The sequence below is a fragment of the Spodoptera frugiperda genome, chromosome 5 (genome assembly GCF_023101765.2).
Source record: "Spodoptera frugiperda isolate SF20-4 chromosome 5, AGI-APGP_CSIRO_Sfru_2.0, whole genome shotgun sequence".
NCBI classification, from domain to species: Eukaryota; Metazoa; Arthropoda; class Insecta; order Lepidoptera; family Noctuidae; genus Spodoptera; species Spodoptera frugiperda.
In genome coordinates, this window is record NC_064216.1 from 11,797,026 (window position 1) to 11,822,948 (window position 25,923).

The 25,923-nt window shown below is 38.1% G+C and overlaps 4 protein-coding genes across 5 annotated transcripts; all 4 read right to left on the minus strand.

Annotated features, from left to right (window-relative positions):
* Positions 1–3,975: 3,975 nt before the first annotated feature.
* LOC118271975 (uncharacterized) lies at positions 3,976–6,090 on the minus strand. Its single transcript, XM_035588258.2, has 3 exons — positions 5,819–6,090; positions 5,166–5,353; positions 3,976–4,538 (listed from the first exon to the last, which is right to left on the minus strand). Exons 2-3 carry the CDS (start codon positions 5,351–5,353, stop codon positions 4,085–4,087), a joined length of 642 nt encoding a protein of 213 aa, XP_035444151.2. The 5' UTR covers positions 5,819–6,090; the 3' UTR covers positions 3,976–4,084.
* Positions 6,091–8,319: 2,229 nt separating this feature from the next.
* On the minus strand, positions 8,320–14,175 carry LOC118271805 (uncharacterized). 2 transcript variants are annotated; one of them, XM_035588025.2, is made up of 6 exons: positions 13,865–14,175; positions 13,154–13,316; positions 12,941–13,046; positions 10,193–12,782; positions 9,965–10,108; positions 8,320–9,883 (listed from the first exon to the last, which is right to left on the minus strand). In XM_035588025.2, the coding sequence occupies exons 2-6, from the start codon at positions 13,299–13,301 to the stop codon at positions 9,644–9,646; spliced, it is 3,228 nt and encodes a 1,075-aa protein (XP_035443918.2). In that variant the 5' UTR covers positions 13,302–13,316; positions 13,865–14,175; the 3' UTR covers positions 8,320–9,643. The 2 variants fall into 2 exon arrangements, with proteins under 2 accessions (XP_035443918.2, XP_035443917.2); XM_035588024.2 differs by having other exon boundaries at positions 10,193–12,872.
* Positions 14,176–15,478: 1,303 nt separating this feature from the next.
* On the minus strand, positions 15,479–19,062 carry LOC118271806 (uncharacterized). The gene is made up of 3 exons (XM_035588026.2): positions 18,851–19,062; positions 16,776–16,996; positions 15,479–15,767 (listed from the first exon to the last, which is right to left on the minus strand). The coding sequence occupies exons 1-3, from the start codon at positions 18,900–18,902 to the stop codon at positions 15,621–15,623; spliced, it is 420 nt and encodes a 139-aa protein (XP_035443919.2). The 5' UTR covers positions 18,903–19,062; the 3' UTR covers positions 15,479–15,620.
* Positions 19,063–19,206: 144 nt separating this feature from the next.
* LOC118271807 (uncharacterized) lies at positions 19,207–25,721 on the minus strand. Its single transcript, XM_035588027.2, has 3 exons — positions 25,553–25,721; positions 20,830–21,035; positions 19,207–19,978 (listed from the first exon to the last, which is right to left on the minus strand). Exons 1-3 carry the CDS (start codon positions 25,605–25,607, stop codon positions 19,841–19,843), a joined length of 399 nt encoding a protein of 132 aa, XP_035443920.1. The 5' UTR covers positions 25,608–25,721; the 3' UTR covers positions 19,207–19,840.
* Positions 25,722–25,923: the final 202 nt, after the last annotated feature.

Below are 25,923 nucleotides of genomic sequence, written 5' to 3' on the forward strand. Positions count from 1 at the left end.
TCCTTCAATATAAATTATTTATTGTTTTATCTGTCCATGTTGCGTAATTTGTTGCATTCTTTATAAACAATAGGTGGCATTATATACAAAAGTCATTAGCTATACAAAAGTGATTTGATTGCAATTTGCGTAGAAACAATGAAAACTGTCCACGAACTGGCAATGTTAAATCCATCCCATCCTATCTATCATTTTTGGCTCGTCAATTTGACGAGCCAACGAGCAACGTAGAAAGTAAGCCTATTTTAAATTATTATTGCCTTTATCATCTTACATGACTTATACAAAATACAATATTTCTAAGTAGGTAATTAATTTTATTATTGGTAATCTAATTATTTGACAACCGTTACAGATTGTCTTGCGTTCCCGCAAAGTAGGCCTTAGCGACTTCTTTCTTTTCTACGTATCTGTTTGAATTCATAGTTTAACGCGTTTTTATTGAATACTACCTGGTTAATCGCAAGTACGGGTTATAAAATATTTAGAGGATTCTCGATTTTTTTTAATCTCTCAGTTGTAGCCTAAATACGTACCTACGGTCTGGTGTATGAAAATACCCCTATTACATGTGACTTTGAAGATACATTCAAAATGTGAATTCAATTAATGAATTCAGTAGGTATTTTTAAAAATGTCGTGTTAATACTTACGGTTGCAATATAATTTAAACTAACATGACAATCCGATTTTCTCTATTAACACCACTATCCACAGCACTTAAAAATATTTAAAAATCATCATTGTTACTGCACAATTTTTTATCACAATTAATAATTAATAAACAATATTATTTACAAAACACTTTTTCACATAATAATTGAAAAAAGCGCGCCAATCACTGCCACAGATTATTAAATCATAATTAGAATTTTACGCTCACAGATAAAATTAAAAATGTATTTTTTTTTAATTCGGTGACAATTTATTTGTATGCCGAATATTATAACCGCGCTCGGCGTTCACTCTCGGTTCAACTGAAGGAAAATGGCGGCAATTTTTAACGCTCTTTCGAATCAAATAGATTTGCTTTTACTTTCTCCTAAACAGCTGCAACCGTAGGACTACGCGTTACAATTTGTCATCAATTTGTGCAAATAACGCGAAATGTGGCGGAAAATTAACTTATTTAATTTTGTTCATACTTTTTTATTTGAAAACGGAATGAGGTTAAGTTTGTGGTGTATAAAGACGAAAGAGGTCTTTGTTCTATTGTGTCTCGGTGAGTCAGTTCTTCATTTTTGTCATAAGTAACCGCGAATATTTAATTTTCTTTGTTGCTTTGTCACATACGCGTCATGCAATGATAATGGGGTGCAGAAATTATATTTTGTCCTAATTAACGTCCATAACGTGCATTATTATACGTTAAAACGTATTTTACACGAGTAACGTTGATGTTGATGAGTCATAAACAATGAATAACTTTGTTACTCCGCTATGGTCGAATACCTTTTACTTATAAATTGTTTTCCTTCCTTGAGGAAGTATTAAAGTTATCATAAATATAAAGTATAAGTATACTAAAAGTATTTAAGTTACAAAAAGTAGTTACATTTCCTGTTTGTCTGTTTGTATGAATGTTATTGATTGAAAAATAAAATTACTGGGTGGATTTTGATATAGGTAAATTTACACCAATAGGTAGGGTTATCCGTAGGGAACTTTCCTAAGGGAAGGGTTCAGGTCTAGTAAAAATAAAAAAAATTAAAAACTGATGACATGGTCACTAACACTAGAATTGGAACTTGAAATGGGATATAATTACCATTTTTTTCTATTTCTATGAGTTTCCGATATTTCGGCACTGTTGCAAGCGCCATGATCATGGATGAACAGTGCCGAAATATCGGAAACTCATATAAATAGAAAAACATGGTAAATATTAGTCTACAGAGATTACCTACTTGAGGTCCACTTTAAGATACCCCATTAGAAATCAGTGGCTCCATACTTAGCCTAGATGTTGAAACATAACATAATAATATAGTTTCTTCATCCATGGTGTGAACAATTACAATTTGGACGGTGGCCATCGCAACCTGACCTGCGTGACCTGTAGGGAAATCTGATTATGTCGGCAACTCGTTACACGCAGTAGACGACTGCAATTAATAACCGATTCTAAGGGTTCGTTCATCCGGAGCTGCGGACTACCTAGCGGATTTACTGGGGCTCCAGCTCGAAAAGCAGGAGAAGGAACGGGGTGATTTTTAGTCAGTAAGAGTCTGACACTCCCTCTCGCCTCGCCCAAGGCGGGAGAAGAAATTGGATGATTTACCCCCTCAAAAAAAAAAGCGTCCGTTCATACAGACCGGCTCAGAGAGCAACGGCGCGCATTTTTCTTTTCACACAGACCGGATCGTATACGCTTGGAGTCGGTCATAGCGGAGTCGCCAACTATTTCACATAGACTGGCTCGAAGCGTTTATTATTCAATGTGATTTGCTCTCCTCTCCGATCCGGTCTGTGTGAACGGACCCTAAGGGTGTTTTTCACCAGAGATGTGCTATCTACGTTGCTGTAGATCCAGTTGCGTGCCTCCAGCACAAAGCAACTCATAGCTTGTGAGATTCACACATTGTTGTTTCTGGTCTGGGTGTCAATGTGAGGTAGGTATGTGAACTTGTATGTTTGTAAACGCACTTACGACATAGGAGAAAATCTTAGTGTAGGGCAACGGTAATAAACAAAAGAAAAAATAAATCAATATGGAAACAATTAAAAGTATTGTAAAGTACTTATCAACTACCTATTAATGTCAGAGAAACTTTTCTTCTCTCAGTGGGTCACTCTACGCATATGTTTCTAAAGTAAATACCCACTTAGCTCACTTATAGTAAATATCTATGGTAAGTACATTATCGCGGCCGCGTCCTATCCGCGATTATCTCATTATTATTCTGAGCATAGCTAGAAAACAGTTACCGATCTCCATAATAAGGTGTCTGTCTTTATAATCGACTGTTTGATTTTGTTTAATACTAATGCCCGTTAGTCTTCCACCCACAAGGTAGACAGACCATCTGTTCGACGCTCTGATTGGCCAGCGCAAGTGAACTAACCAATCGCAGCGCCGAACGCGCTCTAGTTTCGTTTTTGTTTAACGTAAAGCAAACTTGTACTAAGGGTACAGATAAAGATCGCAGGGTGCCGCTGGATGCAGGTGACTTCCAACCGGCCTATGTATGACATTTAGTTATTTACTAGTTATATAATAGTTTTAGGGTGATGGGAAAAAAAAAACAGCCATTACTAATGTTTTATACTTAGGGAGTCTCAGTAATCATCCTTGGACCTTTAGGCGTCAAATAAAAATGATGACGGCCCTATTGTGTGTTTCAGCATTCGGATAGAATTCGATTGTAGCACGGAGTGTCTATCCAGGAAAATATTTATAGGCTATGATTTTAAGTCAAATTGAGGTAAGTAAGCTTAAAAATTATCAAATAGGTACCAAACATCAATCGACGACGCTAAGTAAAAAAAAAACTGCATTTGTTGTCCTGTCCATAAATGGATACACTTACCCTATTTGCTATTTGAAATGATTGAAAGTGATCCGGTAGAATCTAAATAAATGGTTGATTGACCGAGACAATAGACATCTATAGCTACCTTGAGTCTGATCCTAGGACTACCTAGCGGGTTTATCGGAGCTCCGGCTCGAAAAGCAGGAGTAGGAACGGGGTGGTTTTTAGTAAGTAAGAGTTTGACACTCCCTCTCGCTTCGCCCAAGGCGAGAGAAATCACTGGATAATATCGTCCTTCAAAAAATAATAGCTACTTTGGGTACTAGACCTCTGTCAGTATGAGAAACCTATATTTCACTGGATAATTTATTACTTTCGTCTATTCATAATACAAATAAATTAGAATGCACTTCTAAACTAGAGCCTGTACAGGGGACAAATATCCCACGACAATCCTTGGGATATTTGATATCGGGAACATGTCAAATGAATAAGTTATATGTATGTCTTAAAACAATGTTTATTGTATGGCATCAATAAATAATTTACTAACTCTAGAAGAAACATCAAACGGATATGAACACATCAAGATATGCTATTTGTGAAAAGCTTTAAAGGTAATTATCATCATCAGAGCTGATGCTGATATCTGAGCAAGAGTAGAAGGTTTCCTGGTTGCCGCAGCCGAGGGCCCCCGTACCATCCTCACAGACGCCCCAGTTGTTGCCCGCCGTGTACTTCCACTGCAGCACGCAGTGCTCACACACCACATCAGCAGGCAGGTGGTATTTCACAGCATAAATTCCAGATTTCTTCGGATAGTACCTGGTCCCTCCTTCTACTAATTCCAGAAGATGCTTATCATAGCATTGCTGGGTATTGTCTTCAGGGTTTTCGCATAGTCTGAATTCCCAGTAGCCCATGTGACTGGCACTGAGGTCCACTTTAGTGGTGATGACGTCACCCTGTCGGTAGGTGGCGACGATGCGTCCCTGTCCATACTTCCCGCCGAACTCATGATCTCGAGGCTGGGGGCTGTCATAAGGATCTCCACACACACCACAACTGAAAAGATCAGATAGATAATTAGGTTGTTTGTTTGTTTTTGTGTATATGTTACGCTCAAAGATCGAAAAGCCATTAGAGCCATAACACGAATTTCGCGATGTGGATGTTTTACTTTGACCACAACGCATTGTGAACTATTTTTCCGCACACTGAGCGTTTTCGATCTTTGAGGATAATATATACACAGGTACTAGTTTTATTTGCTGGTAGTTTTATTAGTTGGTCAAGTTCATGACATTATAGAGGAGCTTGTAACTTAGATATAACTGCACTGTATAACAAACAACGGTAAATTAAACTATTCTCAGTAGTCCCAGATTTCCATTGTATTAGAAAACATGTTTTATTTTTACTTTTACTTGTAGTTTTTGTAGGGCAGACTGCCCTTCATCATTGATCATCATCATCAGCCAAAAGAAGACCACTGCTGAGCAAAGATTGGAGATTGGTATTACACTATTCAACATTTTTACATGGAGTTAAATCTAGTTTAGATTAAGACCTTAGTCTAAGTTTCAAGACTTTAAGACTAATTTTAAAGATTTAAAACTAAGACAGTGCTAAGTTCTTTGAAAAAGGGAAGAGAAAGAAGTTAAGTAATCTATAACATGTTATTCAACTTACCGCCCCTTATTTACCCTATTATACTGATGCCCGAAGCCCCCACAGTTGAGGCCTGCATCGCTGAAGTCGGCTGGGGCGTCAGGGAACACGCGCCACAGTGATGCTCTATTCACTGGCTCTATCACTTTACCGTGACCGTGCGCGTACGCAGCCACACATGATATCGTGATGAGTGTACTCCAGAACATCTAGGAAAATGGGGTTTATTAAATTAAGACTTCAATATCCAAAAGACCTTTTCACTTTTCTTTTATGAAGCTTAAAAATTATAAAGTTTTCTTACAAATATTATCTTTTCTTTAAAACTGACATGGGCAATAACAATGTCATTAGAACTTGAAACGGGATATTATATTATGTTCATTAACTTCTATGATGCAACGTCCCATCTTTTATTCCCGAAGGGGTAGGCAGAGGTGCACATTACGGCACTTAATGCCACTATGTTATAAGTCCCATGTAATAGGGGGTGAGCCTGTTGACCTAATTTCTATGAGTTTCCGATATTTCGGCACTGTTGCAAGCGCCATGATTACGGATGAACTCATAGAAAATTAATAAACATGGAAAATATCCCGTTTCAAGTTCTAATGATAGAATAATTATCAACTGTAAAAAAAATAAATAGACAGTTAAATACATTAGATACTTACATTGGTGAAACTTCACAAAGAAAAATGTTCAGTTAAAAGTTAAAATTTTCTTTTAACACAAAACGAGTTCACAGGTAGGCGCACTTGCTAAAACAATGTATGACAGAGAATGAGTGCACTTTCCTTTATATACTACTTAAGTTAATGTCTTAGGTACCAAGCTGTGGTAACAAATTTTGGCGGTCAGTCTGACTGAGTGTGTTTAGGACTTGTCACGCCACGCCTGACCAGTGACCCAGTGATTCCTGTGGTCAATAACAGACCCTTTTTCCAACGTCACATACCTACAGAGAGGAAACAATGCATGACCTACCACACTATTCCTTTATGCCGTATGGAGAAACCTCTTATGACTTAATTTAAACCACATATTTATCATCATGGCTGACGATATACGAAATAGGAATAGGCACAGTAGGTAAACCAAAAAAGTACATTTTTCTCTTTGAGCTAATTTGAACACTCTTTACAAATACGGCATTATAATAGCCGCGCCACATGTCCGTAACATTCCTAGACAATCTATAACATTATAGGTCTTCTGTGGTCAAGGTACATGGAGCTGTACACACAGAATTCAAAATTTGATTAATAATTATTTATTTTGTTGGGAAATTTCCATTTTTTTATTTTCGGTTTTCGTTCAAATATTTTGTTGTGTTATGTTTCTGTGGACGAGTACTACTTGTAGTTTCATTTAAATCATATGAGTGATCTCCATATTGTATAGTTTATATGAAAGTTTTCTTTAAAGTACTTTAAGGGTTGACGTTGCTGTGGTTACCTATCATTTAGTACCTATACCTTGCAAATAAACTACTTCTTATGATTTCATTGGAATTTTTTAGGTCAGTCCTCTAGTAAAGTTATTTGCTCGTTCCAAAGTGTAGATTCCTATGGAGAAGAACGAACAAGAACCTTGTACTTGAATATTCAACAAACCGAAAAATACCCCAACCATTCCTTGCCTGACTGAACAGAGATATCACTACTGTGACTAATCAACCACCGAGGGCAATATTCGCAAATAAGAAAAATCAATAATCATTGTAAATAAATAAACACTGATAAGTAAATATATAAAATACATGATCCATGTATCGTAAACAGGTGACTCATTGGCTAAGCGCACTGTTGTTAGAATTTCGGTGATAAAACGATTTACTGTGTAATAGAAATAATGTGAATCAGATTGAAAATGTACCTAATAATTTTCGAGTGTTTTTTGTGGTTGGAGCCGGTAAATGACACGACGGATCACCTGATGGTAAGCAATCGCCGCTGCCTATGGACACCTAAAACACCAGAGGAGTTATTGCTTAGCCAGCCTTTTAGGGGTTAGGAATTTAAGGGGTGTAAAATAGAATCGGGGATTGGGGTGACTAAAAGGAGAGCAATTGGGCCTCCGGCAACCTCACTCACACAAGAAAAAACAACGCAAGCGTTGTTCTACTTTGGCTTTCTGTGAAGCCGTGGTGTATCACTCCGGTCGAGCCGGCCCATTCATGCCGAAGCATGGCTCTCCCACACTTGAGTTAAGCGATCAAGGAGTGATGAAGGATATTAAAGACTACATTTATTACCGATGACTGCAGACTATAATAGATTGGGCGTGGACCTGTTAAGCGAGGAGTTTATGGCAAACCTTTTTGTAGTAGGCTGATAGTTCAGCAATGGTCTATCATATGGTGTTCAACATTAATTTTTTAAAGATTAAGCTGCTGTTTCACCGTTTCTTATAAGTGCCCGATAAACTTATGTGACAGATAGAGCATACAAATTACGTTCTTAATTCAAAGTTATCTGATACAATGCGGCTGTGGGCTATCCAGACATTGTGAAACAGGCCGTAAATATGTTTGCGTTATCATCGTTCCAATTGTTGGGCAATCTTTGCCATAACCTTTGTAAAACTGATTATGAATTCCAACCACGTAGATTCCAACAGTAAGTACGATCGTAAAAATGTGATTCAGATTATTTCCATAGTAAATCGATGATGCGTTAGAGAAATGTCACCGAAATTCCAGTAACACTAGGCCTAGTCACAATGTCTTTCGCAACACTATCTCTGCTCACCCGTTTACGACATACGGCGTGATACATTTTACTATTATCTGATCACTAGCTTCTGCTTAGCCTATATTATGTATTATTCCAGACCTTTTTCCACAAAGGACATCAGCCACGCTTAGGGCAATTTTGTTCTAAATTTGAAAGTGCAAGATGAAAAAATATCCCTTAGGACTTGACCCCTTTTAAGCATTTTTTATTATGGCACGAAAAGTGTGGAACCAATAACTTCGGTTTTATTCAAGGTTAAAATATACCAACATTACATGCACTTTATCAGACCCTAGTAATTAGCATACCTACCGACTACGCTGATACCTAGGCATTTCATTAAAAAGTGTTAATTAAATTCTTATCGCAAATAGTATTTACAGCGAGCTGTAAATAAAATTGTATTCTACATAACTGCACAAAATCAAACAACCAAATTAAAAAAATAACTCTTTTATTATCATAGGAGTTCCTTGCCATAATTTTAGGTAAATAAGTTAAATAATAAAATCACAACTTAATGAATACTTAAAATTAACTCGAACGTCGTCAAATTTAAAATTTAGAATTTAATCTCATCAACAACTTGTACTAGTGACCAAACGCAGGACCGAACCTTGACGTCGTAAGCAATTCACTTATTTCTATGGCAGGTAAAATGGACTCAAAAATTATTTAAAAAACATTTAAATACCAATGTGGAACACCAAACGAAACAAATTAGACTAAAAAAATGTAGTTGCACGTACATATAATATAAAGACAGAACCTACTAAGTTTTTACGCAAATGGCCGACTTGTAAGAAGTCCCATCCTAACCGATCAAATAACTCTTTCATTATCTTTACTCATCCGCGTACCGAACTTCTTACGACTCGATACGACATTTTTCAGAAATAATTTAACGCATATTTTTGTAAAAATTAATGTACAATTATTCATTAATGGCATGGCTCAAGGTTTCCAAGACAACTTAAACTTTTAAGTTCAATTTTATACACATCTACTCCTTGCTATTTACATGTTTCAAGAGAATCGTACAACTAGTAATTAAGCGTGAAAAACGATTCAAATTATCAACTTTTACCTAAACATACATCACAGATAGAGATATAAAAAAGAACTAATATCTATTCGACGTGTAGGTTGCAAGACATCAACATTGCTATACGGACATTGCGGCACAAAGAAAACTAAATTACAACTGACGTCGCATCAAAACATAAATTTGTTTTTCTGCACATAAAATCAATACGGATTATTATCATAAGGAATCAATGGAACAAATAACAAAATCGAAATATACAAAACGAAATTACAAACTAATCGTGCAAGGAAAGAAGACGAAATAAACAGTAGAGAACGAATCAAGTGTTTTGTCCCGTTCGGAAGCTAATAAAGTCCATTCGAAAAAACTGGCAAGCACTTACACATTAAATTGATAATCTTATGTATTATAAGTTCTGATAACGTCACTGACATTTGTTTAAAAAATAATTTTCTATTTGACTAGAGGTTGCTTATTTTAAACCTATTCATAGCATCGACCAGTTCCAGAATCGTACTAGACAGATGATCGCATATATTTTATGAGAATAACCATCGTTTGGACGACCTCGTCGTTGAAACAAATAAATATATAAATAAAAAATGTTTAAACAAAAAATAATACTCGAAAAATTTAAATGGCGAAATTGTTCCTAGTGACAGGAAGATTTTTATCAGAGCCTCACCAAAAGATGTATTTAATGATGTGCTATTTCACTTTTTATCTTCTCCACTCGTTTTAGTATCGCTTTTTTTATTGTCCTCGCTCTTGGCTTCAGTGGTGTTGGGGTCAGAATCCTTTTCATCCTTTTTATTAGTATTGTCTTGGCAATCGACGACGTCTTGGGACTTCGACTTTGATTCCCACTTGGTTTGAAACTCTTCATTCAACATTTTCTCGAAATCATTGGAAATTTTATTCACGTTCTTTTTCATCGCCGGATCTGGATAGCTCTGTGAATTGATTATTCCAGTTTATTGTGAATTCTTTACTTGGTCGATTTATATTTAATATTGATTATAGATTTTCATTACCTTCAGATACAGTCGCACATTGTTGAAAATTCGTCTGAAATCTTGTACGACCTGATCATATTCATTGTAAGAAGAGTTCTTCAGTTTGGTCGATATATCATGGAGACACATTGGATATTTCACTACTTCATAGAATCTAGGGGCCTGCAAATGCCAAAAACAGTTTATAATCATAGTGTAAGATGTAATATAAAAGAAAGGATTGTTGTAAGGCTCTAAAACACTAACCACTTTAATGTCCATATCATGTTGAATAAAAGCAGCTTCATTCATTTGAGATAGATTACAAAGAATTGCCTCAAACTTCTTAACAGTATTAGCTGGTAAAGGCTTCTTTTTCTTAGGATGATACCACATTCCTGAAGCGGCAACTTTGGGTTTACCACCAGATTTCTTCTGGTTGTCATCACGCACATAATTACCGGTATGATCAAAGTTAGGACAACGAGTATTCTCCTTTTTCTCTTCGTCATTTCTACAGTCTGGAACTTCTAAAGAATCGTCAGTTTCAAGTAGTTTTGCATCAGAATCCAGTAGTTTAGTTGTATCCTCAGTAAAAATTGATTGGTCTTGATTCTTAGGAAGAATATAATCATTTTTGACCGGTTGTTGATTCCATACACTAGTTAAATCTTTCGACATAAAATGGTTGGACAGTCCAGTCGACCATGCATCATTCTGTTCCATACTGAACTTAACTTGTTTCAAGTCTTCAGAGAACTCATCAGTTGCGCTTAGACCTAATGCGTCATACAACCGAGCTGTGTCCGACTTAGACCCTTCATGAATGAAATCCATCAGCTTCGGTGCGGATTGTTTAGCTGCTTCCCAAGCTCGGTCTGATGTCATAGAACTCAAGAGATCAAGTGAATCTGCCGCCCTCATATCCAAACATGGAATGCCATGTCTGGGTATCATCTTTTGATCTTCTGCAAACATGTCATCTGTGCGTCTGGACATCAAACAGGGCCAAGATTCAAGATTATATTTTGGCTGTGGAGCTAATGTCACAGGGGGAAACGGAACTTTCATTTTAAGAGCTATATCGTCCCCCACAGACGTGTCGTACACCACATCTTGAGCAGTACCTTGCACAAATGGTGAAATTGGATCTGCGGGCTTGATAGGCACCTTGTAGCTGCCTGGCTTCATATAAACTTTAGACATTTCGTGAAACTCATCATTTTCTGGGTCGATGAATTGTACGGGGCCAGAGATATTGTTGGAAATCGTCACAACATTTGATGGGATTTGAATGTTGTGAGTGTGATGAGTTATAAAATCGCTAGGTTCTTTTTGGACCATCTGACCCCATGCCGCAAAAAAATCAGCCTCTTCCTTTGTATCGCCACAGCTATTGTTTTTCTGTACGTAGCAGCCTCTCATTTCGGCTGCCGCTGCCATGCTTGGTATCAATGTCTTTTCAACATGGCTCAAAGGAATCATCTTGGCTTTGAGTTCCATGTCTCTGCGTTGCAATAAATCGCAAGGCATATTGCCTAAAAGCGGCTGACCTGGCGCTTTGCCGAGTTCCGCATCCATTTTGTGTTTCAGTTGAGTGTATAGTTCTCGTTGTTCGGCGTGGCACATACCTTCAAGAGCACGAAAATCAGATACATTTGTGATAGTCCACGATTGTCGTGGCTTTGCTTCACGGACACTGCACGGGTCACACTTGTACTGCGCTTTCGGGTAGCTTTCTAAATCAGCTTGGTCGCTTAGCGGATAGAAGTTGTGGGAGTTGGGCGGTGGTACCACAGGATATTTCTTATAAGCGACTCCTGATCGTGCAGGCCACGGGCCCTCATTGAAGTTCTGCGAAGCCGATTGAGTTTGGTTTTGTACCCATGGCGGTTGAACTGCATTGAACGGCTGCGGTGAAGCGTTGACGGGCCGTGGAGTACTCGCGTGTGGCTTGGTCGGTTGGAATTTGTTCTGATTTTGATTCCTCGGTGCTGCCGAATTAGTGGCGTAATAGTTGTGGGTAAAACTCTTTTGTTCCATAGTAAAACCGTGGTCAAGGCATTTAAAAGTTTTGTAAATGTGTGTCAACATTTCCTTAGTAACAGCCTGCCACTGCACAAAGCACTCTCTTATGTTGGGACTGTAGTATTTATTTTCAATTCTCGAAAACGTGTCGTGTTTCTCACTTAGCAGTTCTTTGACACCCTTCCAACCGTCTAAAATTCTCACAAAAGAGAAAATAAAGTTTTTAATTACCCAAGGTATCCCTTGAGAATGTAGGTTAGCGACAGCGCTGTCCGGTTTCTGCACGTTGGATCTAGTTTTAGCACAAATTGAGTGAATATTCTTAAAACAAGGTCTGTTGTGATGGGCTATTGCTATATTTTCAGCATCAGTGCATGCCTCCACAGCTAGCTGAACTATTTGATTAGGTATTTGATCATGTATGACAATCTTATCTAAAGCAGTCAGAAGTACTTCCGAAGACACGGAAGGTTTCTTATCTTCGTCTTGGTTGGTTGGTTTCTGATTTTGTTTTTGATTATTAGAATCCGCTCGCGAGTCGGGTATGTTGCAGAGCTCCGACACCATTCGCTCTCCTTCAACAAAGAAATCGAGGCTGGAAGTGGACTCCGAAGTCAGGTTCCTTTCCTTACGTTGGCGGTCTACATCAGTACTGTTGTCCTTGTACCTCTCGTGATATCGAGGGTCAGCGCTGTACGCGTTGCGTTTATCTTGACTTTTCACTATTTTCTTCTTCGCACCAGTGCCGATCGGTTCTTGGTTGGAGATGGACCAGGAGCTCTGGGATCGTCGGTCGTTGACGGCTCTGTCTCCTATCATCCCAGGGCCGCTGTAGTTGGGTGAAGATGGATCAAAAACAAGGCCAACGAGAGGGGAATTAGGCGGTGAACTAAAAGTCGGGGCCGATGGATTGTTATATCTGGAAACAATTATGGGATTCAATTTATATTTCACGCTAAAAGTACTTCAAAGACTGGTCGATTATACCTTGGGTTCTGATACTGCTGGCTGGACGCGGTGGCTTCGTAAATGCCAGTTGCGACGCGGCAGTAGGTCGCCATATTCTGGTCTGACAAATCTTTACTGGAACATCCTGACGGCACAATGAAGTCATTTAGAAGATTTGCTCAACTCCTGTTGTGTATTTCATGTTTAAGAATTATTATAGTTCCGACATGAAGGAGTTATTTTATTACTTACCATAGTTCTTTTGTTGCATCACGGCGTATTGGTGTTGGGGCGGATATCCATCTGCCTGGTGGGGCATGCCCCGGTCTCGCCCCCCATCGGGACCACCGTCCCGATACTCGCCCGTCTTACTCGACACGCCCCCACCATACTCTTGCATTGGGCTTGCAAATATCTACAATAGTCAATGATTTTAGCAAAATATTCGAAAAATTATTAATTAGATTTTAGTTTTTGAAAAAGAGAAATTATAGAATTCGCAATTTAATTTCGTTAATTTTGTTCAGGAATTGTGAATCGATTACTTATGTCAAATTTTTAATCATTCAAATCATATTTGATCGGAAGATTTTTATCTTTAAATCTACTATACCAAACCCGACATACGATGTGCCATTGAAAATGGATGGTGAGTAAATTCAAATTGAAATTTTCTCCAAAATGATAATTGACCAATGTCGAGCGCGTAAAATCTTTCGAGCATGACGTAATGAGAATAATCTCCCACAAATCTAGTAGGTGTCCGTCGGCAACTTCATAAAATCAGACATTTGTGGAAAAAATCCGTCTTTTCGCAAATTTCGCCTCCCTTTGACGGAGTTTTCGACTATAAATCCGTACTAACTACTTTGCATTCCATACGACTCTTACATCCGCATCCGTGGTCATTTTTCTAGTAATATGGGCTTAGGAGCATTCAAAAATCAATTTTATTGAACTCACCGATTTGTTTGCACCCGTGTCCCTCCGCAGGTGGTAGAAGAATGCTCTCAATACATATTACAATAAATAATACCTATCTATATGTGATTGTCAAAGTATTCGTGTCTATGTTTTAAAACAATTATTTTTTTTTATTCTTACGTATTAACCAATATGATTTAACACGATTTGGATGATTCCAGGTTTAACTACTATTGCTTATTTTCTAGATTTTTCAGTAAAGAACATTTATAATCATGATATTTTATTCACTACCTTCGATGTGAGTTGGAAGATGTATGACTTGCCAAATAATTGAAACCAACCATATGATTTCCTTCATTTGTTTCTTGACATTTTCCATTTTTGCTTTTCAGTAATCCGAATTAGTGGCCAATGTGTGTATTGGACCTCCGTGCAGTGTGAAGCCTTCAGTTAGGCAAATGTGGTTGGATAATTCGCTGTGTATCACAATTGTAGTGTTGTTACCATTATAAGATTATTGTGTAACAATGGCTAATTACTTTGCTGTTGCGTTGTCAGTGAGTGCTATCTAAATTGTTATCAGAATACATTGTATTTAGTGCATGTAGGTTACCTGTGTTATTTACATGGTTATGGTCTAAGTTTAGTAAGGAGTTCCGTGTATGTTTCTTTACATTTTATTGTAAAAAAGGCCGTAATTCGATTGTAAGTTTCGTCTACTTTGCAGTTATCACCAAGTTATCATATTGAAGGGAAATTAATATTAAGAGTTCCTCCTTCAAATTGAGCGTTTGGGTCCAGCGTAGGCGTTCGTGGCGCGCAGCCGCTGCTCGCTGGCGTCGCTTTGTCGCGGCGTCAGTGCAAGAGTAAATGAAAACGTGCTGTTAGCGCCGCAGCGCGCCGCTGGACAAACGCCTACGCTCAATTTAAGGCGTCCTGAGGACACAGTGGAACATACGGTGGCGCTGTGCCCTGCATGGGCTGAGCACCGCCGTGTCCTCAGGGATGTAGTCGGCGACGGCGACCTCTCGCGTCCGGCATTGGTACAAGCCATGGTGCGGAGCGAGGGGGACTGGGATGCCGTCTCCTCCTTCTGCGAAGCAGTCATGCTAGCTAAGGAGGATGAGAGAACGAACCTCCTTGACATCCGGGCGTCGGGGATCGCGCGACGATCTCCGGGTAGTGCGGGTCTGCGGACGGCGAGCAAGGGTAGTTCGCCGCCCGACCAGAACCAGACCCGTGCGTGCGGCGCGTAGCGTTCCGCGCGCGCCTCAAAGAGCCATCAGACCACCACAGATGGGGCCCAGTAGGGCTGATGCCTAATCCGGAGCTGCGGACAACCTAGCGGGTTTACCGGGGCTCCGGCTCGAAAGGCAGGAGAAGGAACGGGGTGGTTTTTAGTCAGTAAGAGTCTGACACTCCCTCTCGCCTCGCCCAAGGCGAGAAAAGTCATAGGATGATTTTCCCCCTCAAAAAAAAAAAAAAAAAAAAAGGGGCTCTAAGAAAGCCTTTATTTCATGAGAAACATTTATTTATTCATTTTGATTTCAGGTATCAAAAGAGAAGAGTCGCCTAATAATGAAACTACGACTAATGTAGATGTCAGACGGCTATAGCGAACTAGTGGCGGTTAATTTAATAAAACAACGATTTCGTTTATAGCTTATTTATGAATTATAACTGATGATATTGTTGATACTATGTTAGAAATTTTTGAAATCGTATACAATAACAATTAGCTCGGCAATAAAATAGATGTATTTTGGAATTTTGCACAAAAACTATCTAAGACTCATTGGCAGACAATTCTACCGAGGAACATGATGGCAGTGGTGAGGAGGGCGGTGGTGGTGGTCTCTTGGGCACCGTTGCAGTAGTCAGTCGTACAGGAGCATACTTCCTGCCTGCCCCCGTAACCGGCACGGTGGTAACATTGGCCCTGGAAACCACGAAACTTCAATTAAATAACAGTCGCATGAAGATCTGAGACCCATCGCTAATAATATAAGACTGGTATATTATACAAAATCTATGGTAGCTGATGTTATTCATGTCATTGAGTTCATCATCATCATCACCATATCAGCTACAAGACGTCCACTGCTGAACATAGGCCTCCCTAAATGACTTCCCAATACTTCAGGGTGGAAAATCATCCAATGACTTCTCCCGCCTTGGGCGAAAGGGAGTGTCAGACTCTTACTGACTAAAAACCACCCCGTTCCTATATGCCCGTCGAGCCGGAACCCCGGTAAACCCGCTAGGTTGTCCGCAGCTCCGGTTCAATACTTCTCTTGACTTAACAATTGAGTTTATTTCTTGTAGATATGACATGCGCTACAAACTGGTCCTTTGGTACGCTACCAATTACCAATTGCCGAGTAAAGGATATCGGATGGACAAAGCTTTATTATATTCTTTAAATTCTTAGTAAGTAATAGCATAGAGCTCGAAATTGCATGGTGAGGCAGAAAGTTGTACAGCGGAGGACAGATCAGCCTGATCATTTTTAAATGTTATTGCTTGAATACAGCAAAAACAATAAGCCCATCTAATAGAAAAGCAATAACGTCACAGCTTTGTGACATAACACATGGAATCCCTTAATCAGTGGTGCGTTTGATGTTGTTCAGCTACACCTGCAGCGGCACTGCCCAACCACCCTGCTTCATTCATCAATTCAAGATCATTAGGCGGGGCTAGAGAGCTAATGTCATCAGGTGCAAGCAAGCAAACATTAACTTAGTGGTGGTCAGGCGCATGTGACCACCATTGTACCTTATTTCATTGGACTCAAAACTAAAATGGCAGAAAGTTAGTGTTTCTTACGAAATATAATTACAAGAGGTTTAGTTAATTTTGTATCATATAATGGGGCTGTCATGTTCCTATTAGGGAAAAAAGCCCTAATAAAAATAGAGATAAAAAAAGGTGTTTAGTTACTTACTTTATATTTACTCTCGTCCCAACCACAGCTTCTGATGACTCTGTTCTCTGGCAGTTTCCCATTGATTCCATACTCCACATGCTGGATTATCTTACGGCAGAGCGTATGGGTGACTCCTCGGTCATGGTCGGAGCAGTTCTTCTTTAAGCTGTCCGGCAGCTTGGCTTCAAGGCACTGCGAGTTTATAGCACTGTTGCATTCGTAGCACATTATTGTGGAACCTGAAACAGTTTGAAGATATATGAAAGTTTCACGTGTAAAAAATTGACAATAAATAAATTACGTGTGTCCCATAAGATTGGTAGAATCTATAAAAAAATCATCTTGTTGTTCTCATTCGGTTGGCGCGGTGGCTGGGCTACGGTTGACGCGGTGGCAGCCTTGCAATATGTAGCGGGTTCGATTTCCGCACGGAGCAACTCTTGTGTAATCCACAAATTGTTGGGTGTCATGCGTACGTGAACTTCTATGTTTGTAAACGCACCCACAACACAGGAGAAAACATTAGTGTGGGGCAGAGTTAAAAAAATATGATCAGCTCCTTCTTCCTTTAATTACATTCAGTATCCTACATTGCACACCACTATTAGCACTAAAAAATCACCTTCCAAATATTTCTAGATTTCAATATTCTATTTCTTCATAAACTGTAGTACAGATAAACTTACTTTCGGTCATTTCACCATCTTACAGAGTTACCAGTAAAATAACGCTAAAAGCTCGAATCATGTTTAACATCGCTTAAACTGAGTTCCCTTAATTGACTTCGGTGTTCATTATGGACGATGTTATTAAACTCCGGTGACGTACTTCAGTAGACTCCAACGATAATTACTTGTGGCCTTTCACCCTCGCCATTTGGGTGACAAAACCTTTTAAAAATTGACTTTACTTTCTATCAAGTGTCTTCAAAATTGACCGCAAAAAAAAAAATAACAGAGGGGAGTGGAAGGTTGGGAGAGAGGCCTTTGCCCTGCAGTGGGACGATCATGGCTGAAATCTAAATGTAAAACTAATTATCCTCAAAATAATTCCTCCATCTACTTTTAAGAATGGTGGGTCATGTGTATGGGAAATTGTATGTTAGTAAACGCACCTACGACACGGGAGTATGAGAAAAACGAAGTGTGGAGCTAAGTCTTTAAAATAAAAAGAAATCGATGTCAATACTCGGAGACTTTGTTATATTTAGGAATATGTATGTTGTGATATCAAATACCAGATTTAATATTAATAAACCCATTCGGATAAACAACACAAATGTCCATGAAACAGGATGTAGTTTTATTTGCTAGATGCCCTAGATATTCGAGGAAGCTTACCTAATGTATACAGAGAACAATTTAAAAATAAACCACTCGCTATCGAACTAGTACTCCGTAATAAAATTGCTACAGTTGTACGCAATGCGAACAATTTGCGGTTAGACGCTGGGCTACTTGGAATTTTGTGAAAAAATCGATATTTTTGCTATCAAATTGCTATAATTAATCTCTTACCTAAAGAATTGTTACAAATAACGTAAAATTATGATATCAAGTTACGAGATAAAAGAATTTTATAATAATCTGACCGTCTACTAAACAGTCCAATATAATAAAATTAGTCTTATCAGACATCAGACATATCTATCCCCAATATTAGTAGTCTTAAACTAATCCGTTAGGATTACTAGTGTCTACTACTGAAATAATCGCCCTACTTATTCTCTAAATCGTTATCAGTCTTTCACTCGTATTACTATATCAAGAACCAAGTAAAACATAAAACAATCGATTCGCAAATATTTCACCACATTTTTCCGTTACGTCCTCACAGTTCAAGGGAATAGGGACGTTAACCTTTACCACTTAAGTCATATTTCCGTCGCTACGTGGTAGCTGCGACCTATTTTCGTCAGTCGGATAGAAAAATATTCCAATATACTCCTTCTACAATCAGATTTTAGTCACACTAAGGAAGAACACGTTATTAAACATATTCGAACTCAACCGACACGCCGTCACTAGTCAAACATCAATTTCAATAAAATTTAACAATAGTAAAAAGTAGGAAGCTATAAAAACTAGACTGACCGTAATGAAAGAGTCCACAGAGAAGTATAAAGGCGAAGTACAAACGCGACATGACTACGGGCCCTGGGCTAGCAACCACAGCTTGGTATCAGACACACGCCACTTCTGACTTAGGGAGAGGACATCACGGCACAAGGTTGGATCCAGTGCAACCCGCCTTACTTTTGTAACAGGACGTGGCTCATTGAACAACAGCGGAACACGTCAATTCAGATTGTTAGGTGATTTTATTAGGTCATACTAGATACGAAAATAAATCCAGTCAATTGACATGATAGCTCTGATAGATTCCACCGTTCAGATAATGATACCAACATCATCCATGAGACACGAGACATTGCAAATAAAAGTCGAGATCATGAAAAACTTTTAATAAATACATTCGCAAATTACAAACACAACAATGAAGCGTCGCTAAACAAAATGTACAATCTTTGTGACTTTGGTAACTTCATCGATGCTATGTATATTGATTTTAAAATAAACTATATTCCTCTGTACATAAAGTTCCATATCGTACTTACGCGTCTAAGTGTGAATGGTACGTGATTATCGTCTATTTACATAGATTTGCTAAATTCATTAACGTGTTAACGCCACACATATTCATCTATAGCAACACGTATCCATACAAATAAATTACAAACACCTATACATGTACTTGCTATATCTACGTTAACATCTAAATCTATCAGCTCATTGATTTCGCCAACTATATTAGCGCTCTCAGAATAGTAAGCCTCCATAGTTTACGAAACAACAATAGTTTCTTTGGTACATACGAGTATTTCATTTCTAGTATTTGCAACAATGGTGGATTTTTGTTAGAATTTCATGGAACTTAGATCTCAAATCATCATGTACTGGCAGTGGGTGTTTAAGACAAGCTTTTCAATTGCTATGTTCTGCACGATCTTTCATATTTAATTTCTTTCGAGTGTTCCTACATAGTGAACTGATGCTAATGAGCGGTTGGCGAATGTGTTCCAACTAGAACCTGAGGATTGCGAAGGTGATGAGCATGAGGGCGGTGGCGCCGACGGGGATGGAGGCGGAGTTGCAGCCGTCCTCCAGACACGAGCAGACTTCTTGTCGGCCACCGAAACCTGAGCGCTGGTAGCAACGGCCCTGGGAATCACACATTTAACACTTTATATCTCAATTTCCATATTACATCCAGTACTTTTATAACATGACACTTATTAGATGTGTCTCTTATGTTCTACATTTTACGAAATATTATGGGATATGTCATGAATCTTTACTTAATTTGGTTTAGAATTTTAGTGTTCTTGGTTCATAATTTGATTAATCTCGCTGTTCCTTAGTTAGGTTTATAACTTTATCTCTAGTGTATGTCTAGGCATTATCTAAGTTACGTATGATAACTGGTTTAAGGTCTTCTAAATTAGCGCTCAGATGCTAATCGAGTATGTGTCTCACAAAAGCAACTATGGCAATAGAAATAATTTGCACATCATTAGCTTTACCAAACGAAACAAAACGTTGAATATGTATGTACTCGTAATTATTTCTACACCGAACTTCATTAATTAGGTCCACAGAGGGTTGTCATATTCAGGATATTTGACATTGTATTCCTAATCAGTCGTGTCCACAAATGTAAACTATTGTATTTGGAAGGTTGAACGAACCATTGATAGGTTCTTAACGTCATTTTAGATTGCGAATCAAAGGACCACGATGATTTACTGTAGGTACACGCGACAGTTAATATTTATTTGGTTGAGTGGGCGTTAGTGTCACTATCAAGCAAGGAGGTCTTACATTCAATAATCAAGTCAAGTTGTTAAGAAATTAAACATTCAGTATAACATTGTCTTTAACTGAGAATTTTCTTTCAAGACTCTAGTTTTGAATAGTAAACAATATATTCCTCATTGCTGGTTTCAATATAACAAGAGGCAAAATAGTTCATGTCATATTTACATAACGTTTTATCTTTATTCCTTCCTTACCTTGTAATTGCTCTCGTCCCACCCACATCCTCGGATGACGCGGCTGTCTGGAGGCATGCCGTTCATCTCAAACTCCACCACCTGCGAGATTTTCCTGCACATCGTGTCCTTGGGTCCACATGGCAGTCGCAGGGAGTCTGGCAGCTTCGTCATCAGACATCGCGAGTCATTGTGACTGTTGCACTGATAGCAGGTGATTGCTAAACCTGGAGATAGAAGAATTGTGATGATCAGTTCTTTGAATGGAAAGGACCAGTTTCTATCGTACAAGTTGTGAAGAAGTCTTTACTTGTTATCGTTTTTGGAAAGATAAAGAAAACATTAACCACAGATTCAGCGGTTACCTAATGTGACGTCTAAAAGTTTAGAATGGGCGGATCAGAAACCTCCATGTTTGTAACCCAAAACAAAACTCGGTAGTTGTTAGTTTTGATTATAATTAATCTAGTTTAGTATACTAAGAAAGGTAGGCGAAGTAAATGGACGGATGAAGTTGATTGATGAAAATGTTAATTTAAGGTTACATTTTTTTTAATGGATGTTTCAGACAATTTAAGGTACGTTAATTAGAAATTATTAGCCTAAGTTTTCCCAAAATGTTTTCCTTCACCGTTTTTCCGTGGTGTCTAAATAATCTTAGATAACATTCTCATATAACGAATGCTGGTGAAAAGTACAATGTATATGAGCCTCTCTGCCTATCATTCTGTGAACGAAAAGGCCATGCCATCATACCATGTCAATAAAGATATTGGTACTAGCCGTTGGCAGGTTTCGATCGCGCACACTCATGCATGAGAAGCGGGAAGTCTTAAACCTCCAGGCCACTAACATGTACCACGGGGGCTCCGGGGTTGGTCTACTAAGAGGGCCCGGTGCCTCCTTTAGGTGCAGATGGTGGCCACCGGGGAGGTTTTAGTGCGGTAAAAATCCCATACTCCCTAGTTTTCTCCCCAAAAAGCTAGGCGCCTTTTGAAGGCCACTAACATGTAGTAATTGTAAATACCACGTAGAACTCAATTCATGAGTTTATAAGAAAAGGATTTCAGTGAATTGTCAACACGTTACAAGGACCAATATCATTATGTAGCACGCGATTCATTGATGCCATTCAAGCTTGATTAAATTTATTCAATGGTCGAGATTTGAGGGCTTCTCAACGTGGCTCTGATTAAAAAATACGTTTTTAGGTCCCATAAAACTGTGTATATGTATATTTTTTTTGTAAAGTGTTTATAAATCAAATGTGTTGTAATTAGTTTTCTTACTATACGATTAGTGTGTTTGAATTTTAGAGGTTAATAAAGACATGTAAAGAAGAATAAGAAATAAAAAAGGTGATATTTGCTTTCCTGTATAGTACGAAAGAACGAAATCGTAAAGTGTAATCACATTTTTTGTGTGTATCTTGAGGAAGAATTTTAATTTTCGCTGTTAAAAATATACCTAAATATCCCTGAAACTACCACTTTTTATGGTACCTATAAGCCGGTAAACGAGCAGACGGATCACCTGATAGTAAGCAATCGACACCCGAAACTCCAGAGGCGTTACAAGTGCGTTGCCGGCCTTTTGGGGTTAGGAATTTAAGGGTTGTTGGGGAATCGGGGATTGGGAAGATTAGGAAGGGAGATAATTGGGTCTCCGGTAACCTCAATCACACAACGTAAGCATTGTTTCACGTCGGTTTTCTGTGAGGCCGTGGTATCACTCCGGTCGCACTGACCCATTCGGGCCGAGGCATGACTCTCCCACACTCACCCTCACTAGACAGTAGTAATGTGGTTTAAAACCACATTACTACTGTCTAGTGAACTGTATTCTCTGTACATAATTGTACACAGTTTGCTAACTGTTCAGTACACTAATGAACTAATGAAGTTGACATTCAGCGCTGATAATGAAGTGAAGCTATTAATGTATAACCTACTTAACATAGTAAATATTGACATGTGTTTTCATAAAATAATCTTATTACTATTATAAATGCGAAAGTTTATGACGTTATGCGCTTGTGTGTATGTTTGTTACTCAATCACGTCAAAACGGCTAAAGGGATTGGGATCAAATTTGGAACAGGGGTAATTTATTGTCTGGAAAAACACAGGATACTTTTTATTCCAAGGGAACGTGGGCAATGCCGCTGGCAGAACCGAGTGTCCGCCTTGAGGAGCAGGAGTAGCAACAGAATGGTTTTTAGTCTGATACTCCCTCTCGCCTCACCCTAAACGGGAGAAGTCATGTCGGAATCCCAAAAAAAAAGTCAGGCGTTCAAAAACCGGAGCTGCGGACTACCTAGCGGGCTTACCGGGGCTCCGGTTAAAAAAACAGGAGAAGGAACCGGGTCGTTTTTAGTCTGTAAGTGTCTGACACTCCCTCTCGCCTCGTCCAAGGCGGGAGAAGTCATTGGATGATTTTCCCCCTTCAAAAAATGGCGTTCAAAAAAGTTCTAATATATTATAGAACGCTGCTGCCAAGTCTCTGTCAACCTGTAGTCTTTCAATCGGCCCTTATGACACCCACGAGAAGACACTAGCGACAAATATGTACCGCCTATATTTTACTCCATCATATTTGAACTCAGTATGACGGTCAGGTTCTTGGGAAGATATCTTCAATTACTTAATCTACCTCCTGCAATGGTACGCGCCCTTGTTTCCCATTGTCCCAGTTTTTCTATCGATTTATGAAATGAAACGTATCAAGAGCTATTTCCATAGAACGAGTGTATACCAATGGTGTTGGTCTTTAGAGACGCGTAAATACTAACAATACCTATCAGAAAAGTGTTTTTTTTTTTAATACAAAACTTTTGCTTATGGGAATCAGAAGGGATGATGACGGGGTATTAAAATTAAAAATCTGTTTAGTGCGTCAGTTAGGTTACAAAAATATTGGGCACGTATTTTTTTATAAGGTAACAATACTTAGATAAAACGAATCGAAGTTTAGCAGTGGGAGTAAATACTTCATTTCTACGTGTAAAACGACCAAGAAATGACGTCATGCGATATTTCAATTGAATATACTTATCTTAGAAAGTATTTGTTTCAGTAAGAAAATAAAAAATACGTGTCTAATGTTTTAAAATAATCTATAAGACGGTCATCAAAGTAAAAATTAATCAATTTCCCTATTGTGTTAGACTTTTTTTTATAATGAATTACGTATTTAATGCTTATATTACTTGTCTCATATTCTTCATTGAAAAGAAGTACTTGCGTAACTTTGTATCATACCTGAACTTCCACGTGTGTCTACTAAGTGGGCCAATTGTCATTTTCCTTCCTCTGAATAGCGTTATTTGGTAGCCTGATATTGGAGTTGGGGGCGTGATATGAATGGTAAACTTTTTTGGATCTTTGAAACCTTTTTTCATGATATACAAGACTCCTAAGAACAAAGGTCTGTACTGAATTTACTAAAATAACGGTCTACTCACTTTAATATATTGGGAAAAGCTCTACTAGTTTCGAGTCACTGAGGGACTCTTAAGTAACAACATGAATAGCGTGCGCAGAAGCAGCAACGTCGCGTCTTGTCGGTTTTGGACATTACAGAAATTAAGTAAAATATGTATTTGAAAGATTGTCTATAGACATCATCACAGCACATCAAGCTAACTCTTTCCATCAATAGTCTATAATAGAGTTTCAACTTTATAACAAAATGGTAAGGTTGAATATCATGACAGAATCGGGGATTTTGTTGGCAATGCTGATTGAAAGATTAAAACCGATGCTTTTTACTAAAATGTATTCTACATATAAACAAACTCTTATTTTATGAATGTGTATTGATAAAAAGATAGAATCTATCATTACTCATGATGTGTGCTTGTAATAAATATGCGTAAAATGAAATGTAAGTGCAATGTAAAATCATTCATGAAACATCGATTTCACATAACTATTTTAAGAATTATTTTTGTAAATAGGGATTCCTTAAATTTTTCTGCCTTAAATCTTGTTAACCGCCTTCATTTTATGGCCTGACGGTAACAACGCCAGATAATCACACACAAACAAACATCCATACATACATACAGGTGAAATTGAGAACCATTTTTTTTAAGTCGCTTGAAAATCTTGAAGATGATTGAAATTGTTTTTACTGAATTGCATATACGGTTTAGTTTAGAGTAGTATAATTATAATCCAACAAAAAGCAGCGGTTTTGGGTGTCATGTGTATGTGAAATTTTAAGTTTGTAAACGCACCCACGACACAGGAGAACATCCGTGTGTGGAGCAACTTTTACCAAAAATTAAAATACAAACGTAAAGACGGACTGAAATATTTGTCTTATTATTTGTTTATTTTTTAAATAGAACCGTCGATTATTATAAGCGTATAGGATAAAATGTGTCGCACAAGGACAAAAATACAACAATATCACATTATAATTTTTTTACACTTCTACATTTTAGCAGTACCGAAGGACCACGTTTCAATGTTAATTGAAAAATATAACAAGCTTAGTTCTAATACTAGCAGTCTATGAATAGATTGATTAACAGTTATGAATAGAAAAAAATAGACAAATATTCATAGAAATATTTAAAGTAAAAGAATAAAATCAAACAATTAAAGTCATGCAAAGAAAACTCAGGACCAAAAATGGTAACAAGTTGCTAAGAAAAGTTCGAAAGGACCAAAAAGAAATTAGTCACGAAACGGGAAACACGAAATTAGGTCGCTTAATTCAATAATAAAGCACAAACCTTGTTGTAGCAAACTGCATATTACCGCCAAAAAGCAAATTAGATACAACGCCATTTTGTTAAGTTGAAACAGGTGTTCTCCGGTTTGGGTCACTGCGTACCGCACACGGTTGCGACCGGCGGCCCACTGAGTATCCACACTACGTTAGATGCTATATCTACTATGAATGTGCACCGCTTATTCAATTGCTCTAATACTTTAACAAATTGACTGTTACATATTGTTGAGTATCGGCATCTCCTTGTTAACCACAGATTCAGTTACACTGTTCAGATTGAGACTGAAAATTCTTAACAACATTTTTTTTTTCTAAAAATTTCCATTTCTATACAATGTTGGTTTTTATATGGTACGGTTGCTACATCGCGTG

Bases quoted from the DNA above. Each gene is read 5' to 3' on its own strand.
- LOC118271975 (XM_035588258.2), bottom strand. From the start codon at position 5,353: ATGTTCTGGAGTACACTCATCACGATATCATGTGTGGCTGCGTACGCG. The intron at 4,539-5,165 runs GTAAGTTGAATA...TGATCTTTTCAG, and splicing joins AATAGGGTAAATAAGGGGCG to TTGTGGTGTGTGTGGAGATC.
- LOC118271805 (XM_035588024.2), bottom strand. From the start codon at position 13,301: ATGCAAGAGTATGGTGGGGGCGTGTCGAGTAAGACGGGCGAGTATCGG. The intron at 13,047-13,153 runs GTAAGTAATAAA...TTGTGCCGTCAG, and splicing joins GATGCAACAAAAGAACTATG to GATGTTCCAGTAAAGATTTG. The intron at 12,873-12,940 runs GTATAATCGACC...AATTGTTTCCAG, and splicing joins CAGCAGTATCAGAACCCAAG to ATATAACAATCCATCGGCCC.
- LOC118271806 (XM_035588026.2), bottom strand. From the start codon at position 18,902: ATGTCGCGTTTGTACTTCGCCTTTATACTTCTCTGTGGACTCTTTCAT. The intron at 16,997-18,850 runs GTCAGTCTAGTT...AAACTGTTTCAG, and splicing joins CTGTGGACTCTTTCATTACG to GTTCCACAATAATGTGCTAC. The intron at 15,768-16,775 runs GTAAGTAACTAA...CGTGGTTTCCAG, and splicing joins GGGACGAGAGTAAATATAAA to GGCCAATGTTACCACCGTGC.
- LOC118271807 (XM_035588027.2), bottom strand. From the start codon at position 25,607: ATGGCGTTGTATCTAATTTGCTTTTTGGCGGTAATATGCAGTTTGCTA. The intron at 21,036-25,552 runs GTTTGTGCTTTA...TTCTATCTCCAG, and splicing joins ATGCAGTTTGCTACAACAAG to GTTTAGCAATCACCTGCTAT. The intron at 19,979-20,829 runs GTAAGGAAGGAA...TGTGATTCCCAG, and splicing joins GGGACGAGAGCAATTACAAG to GGCCGTTGCTACCAGCGCTC.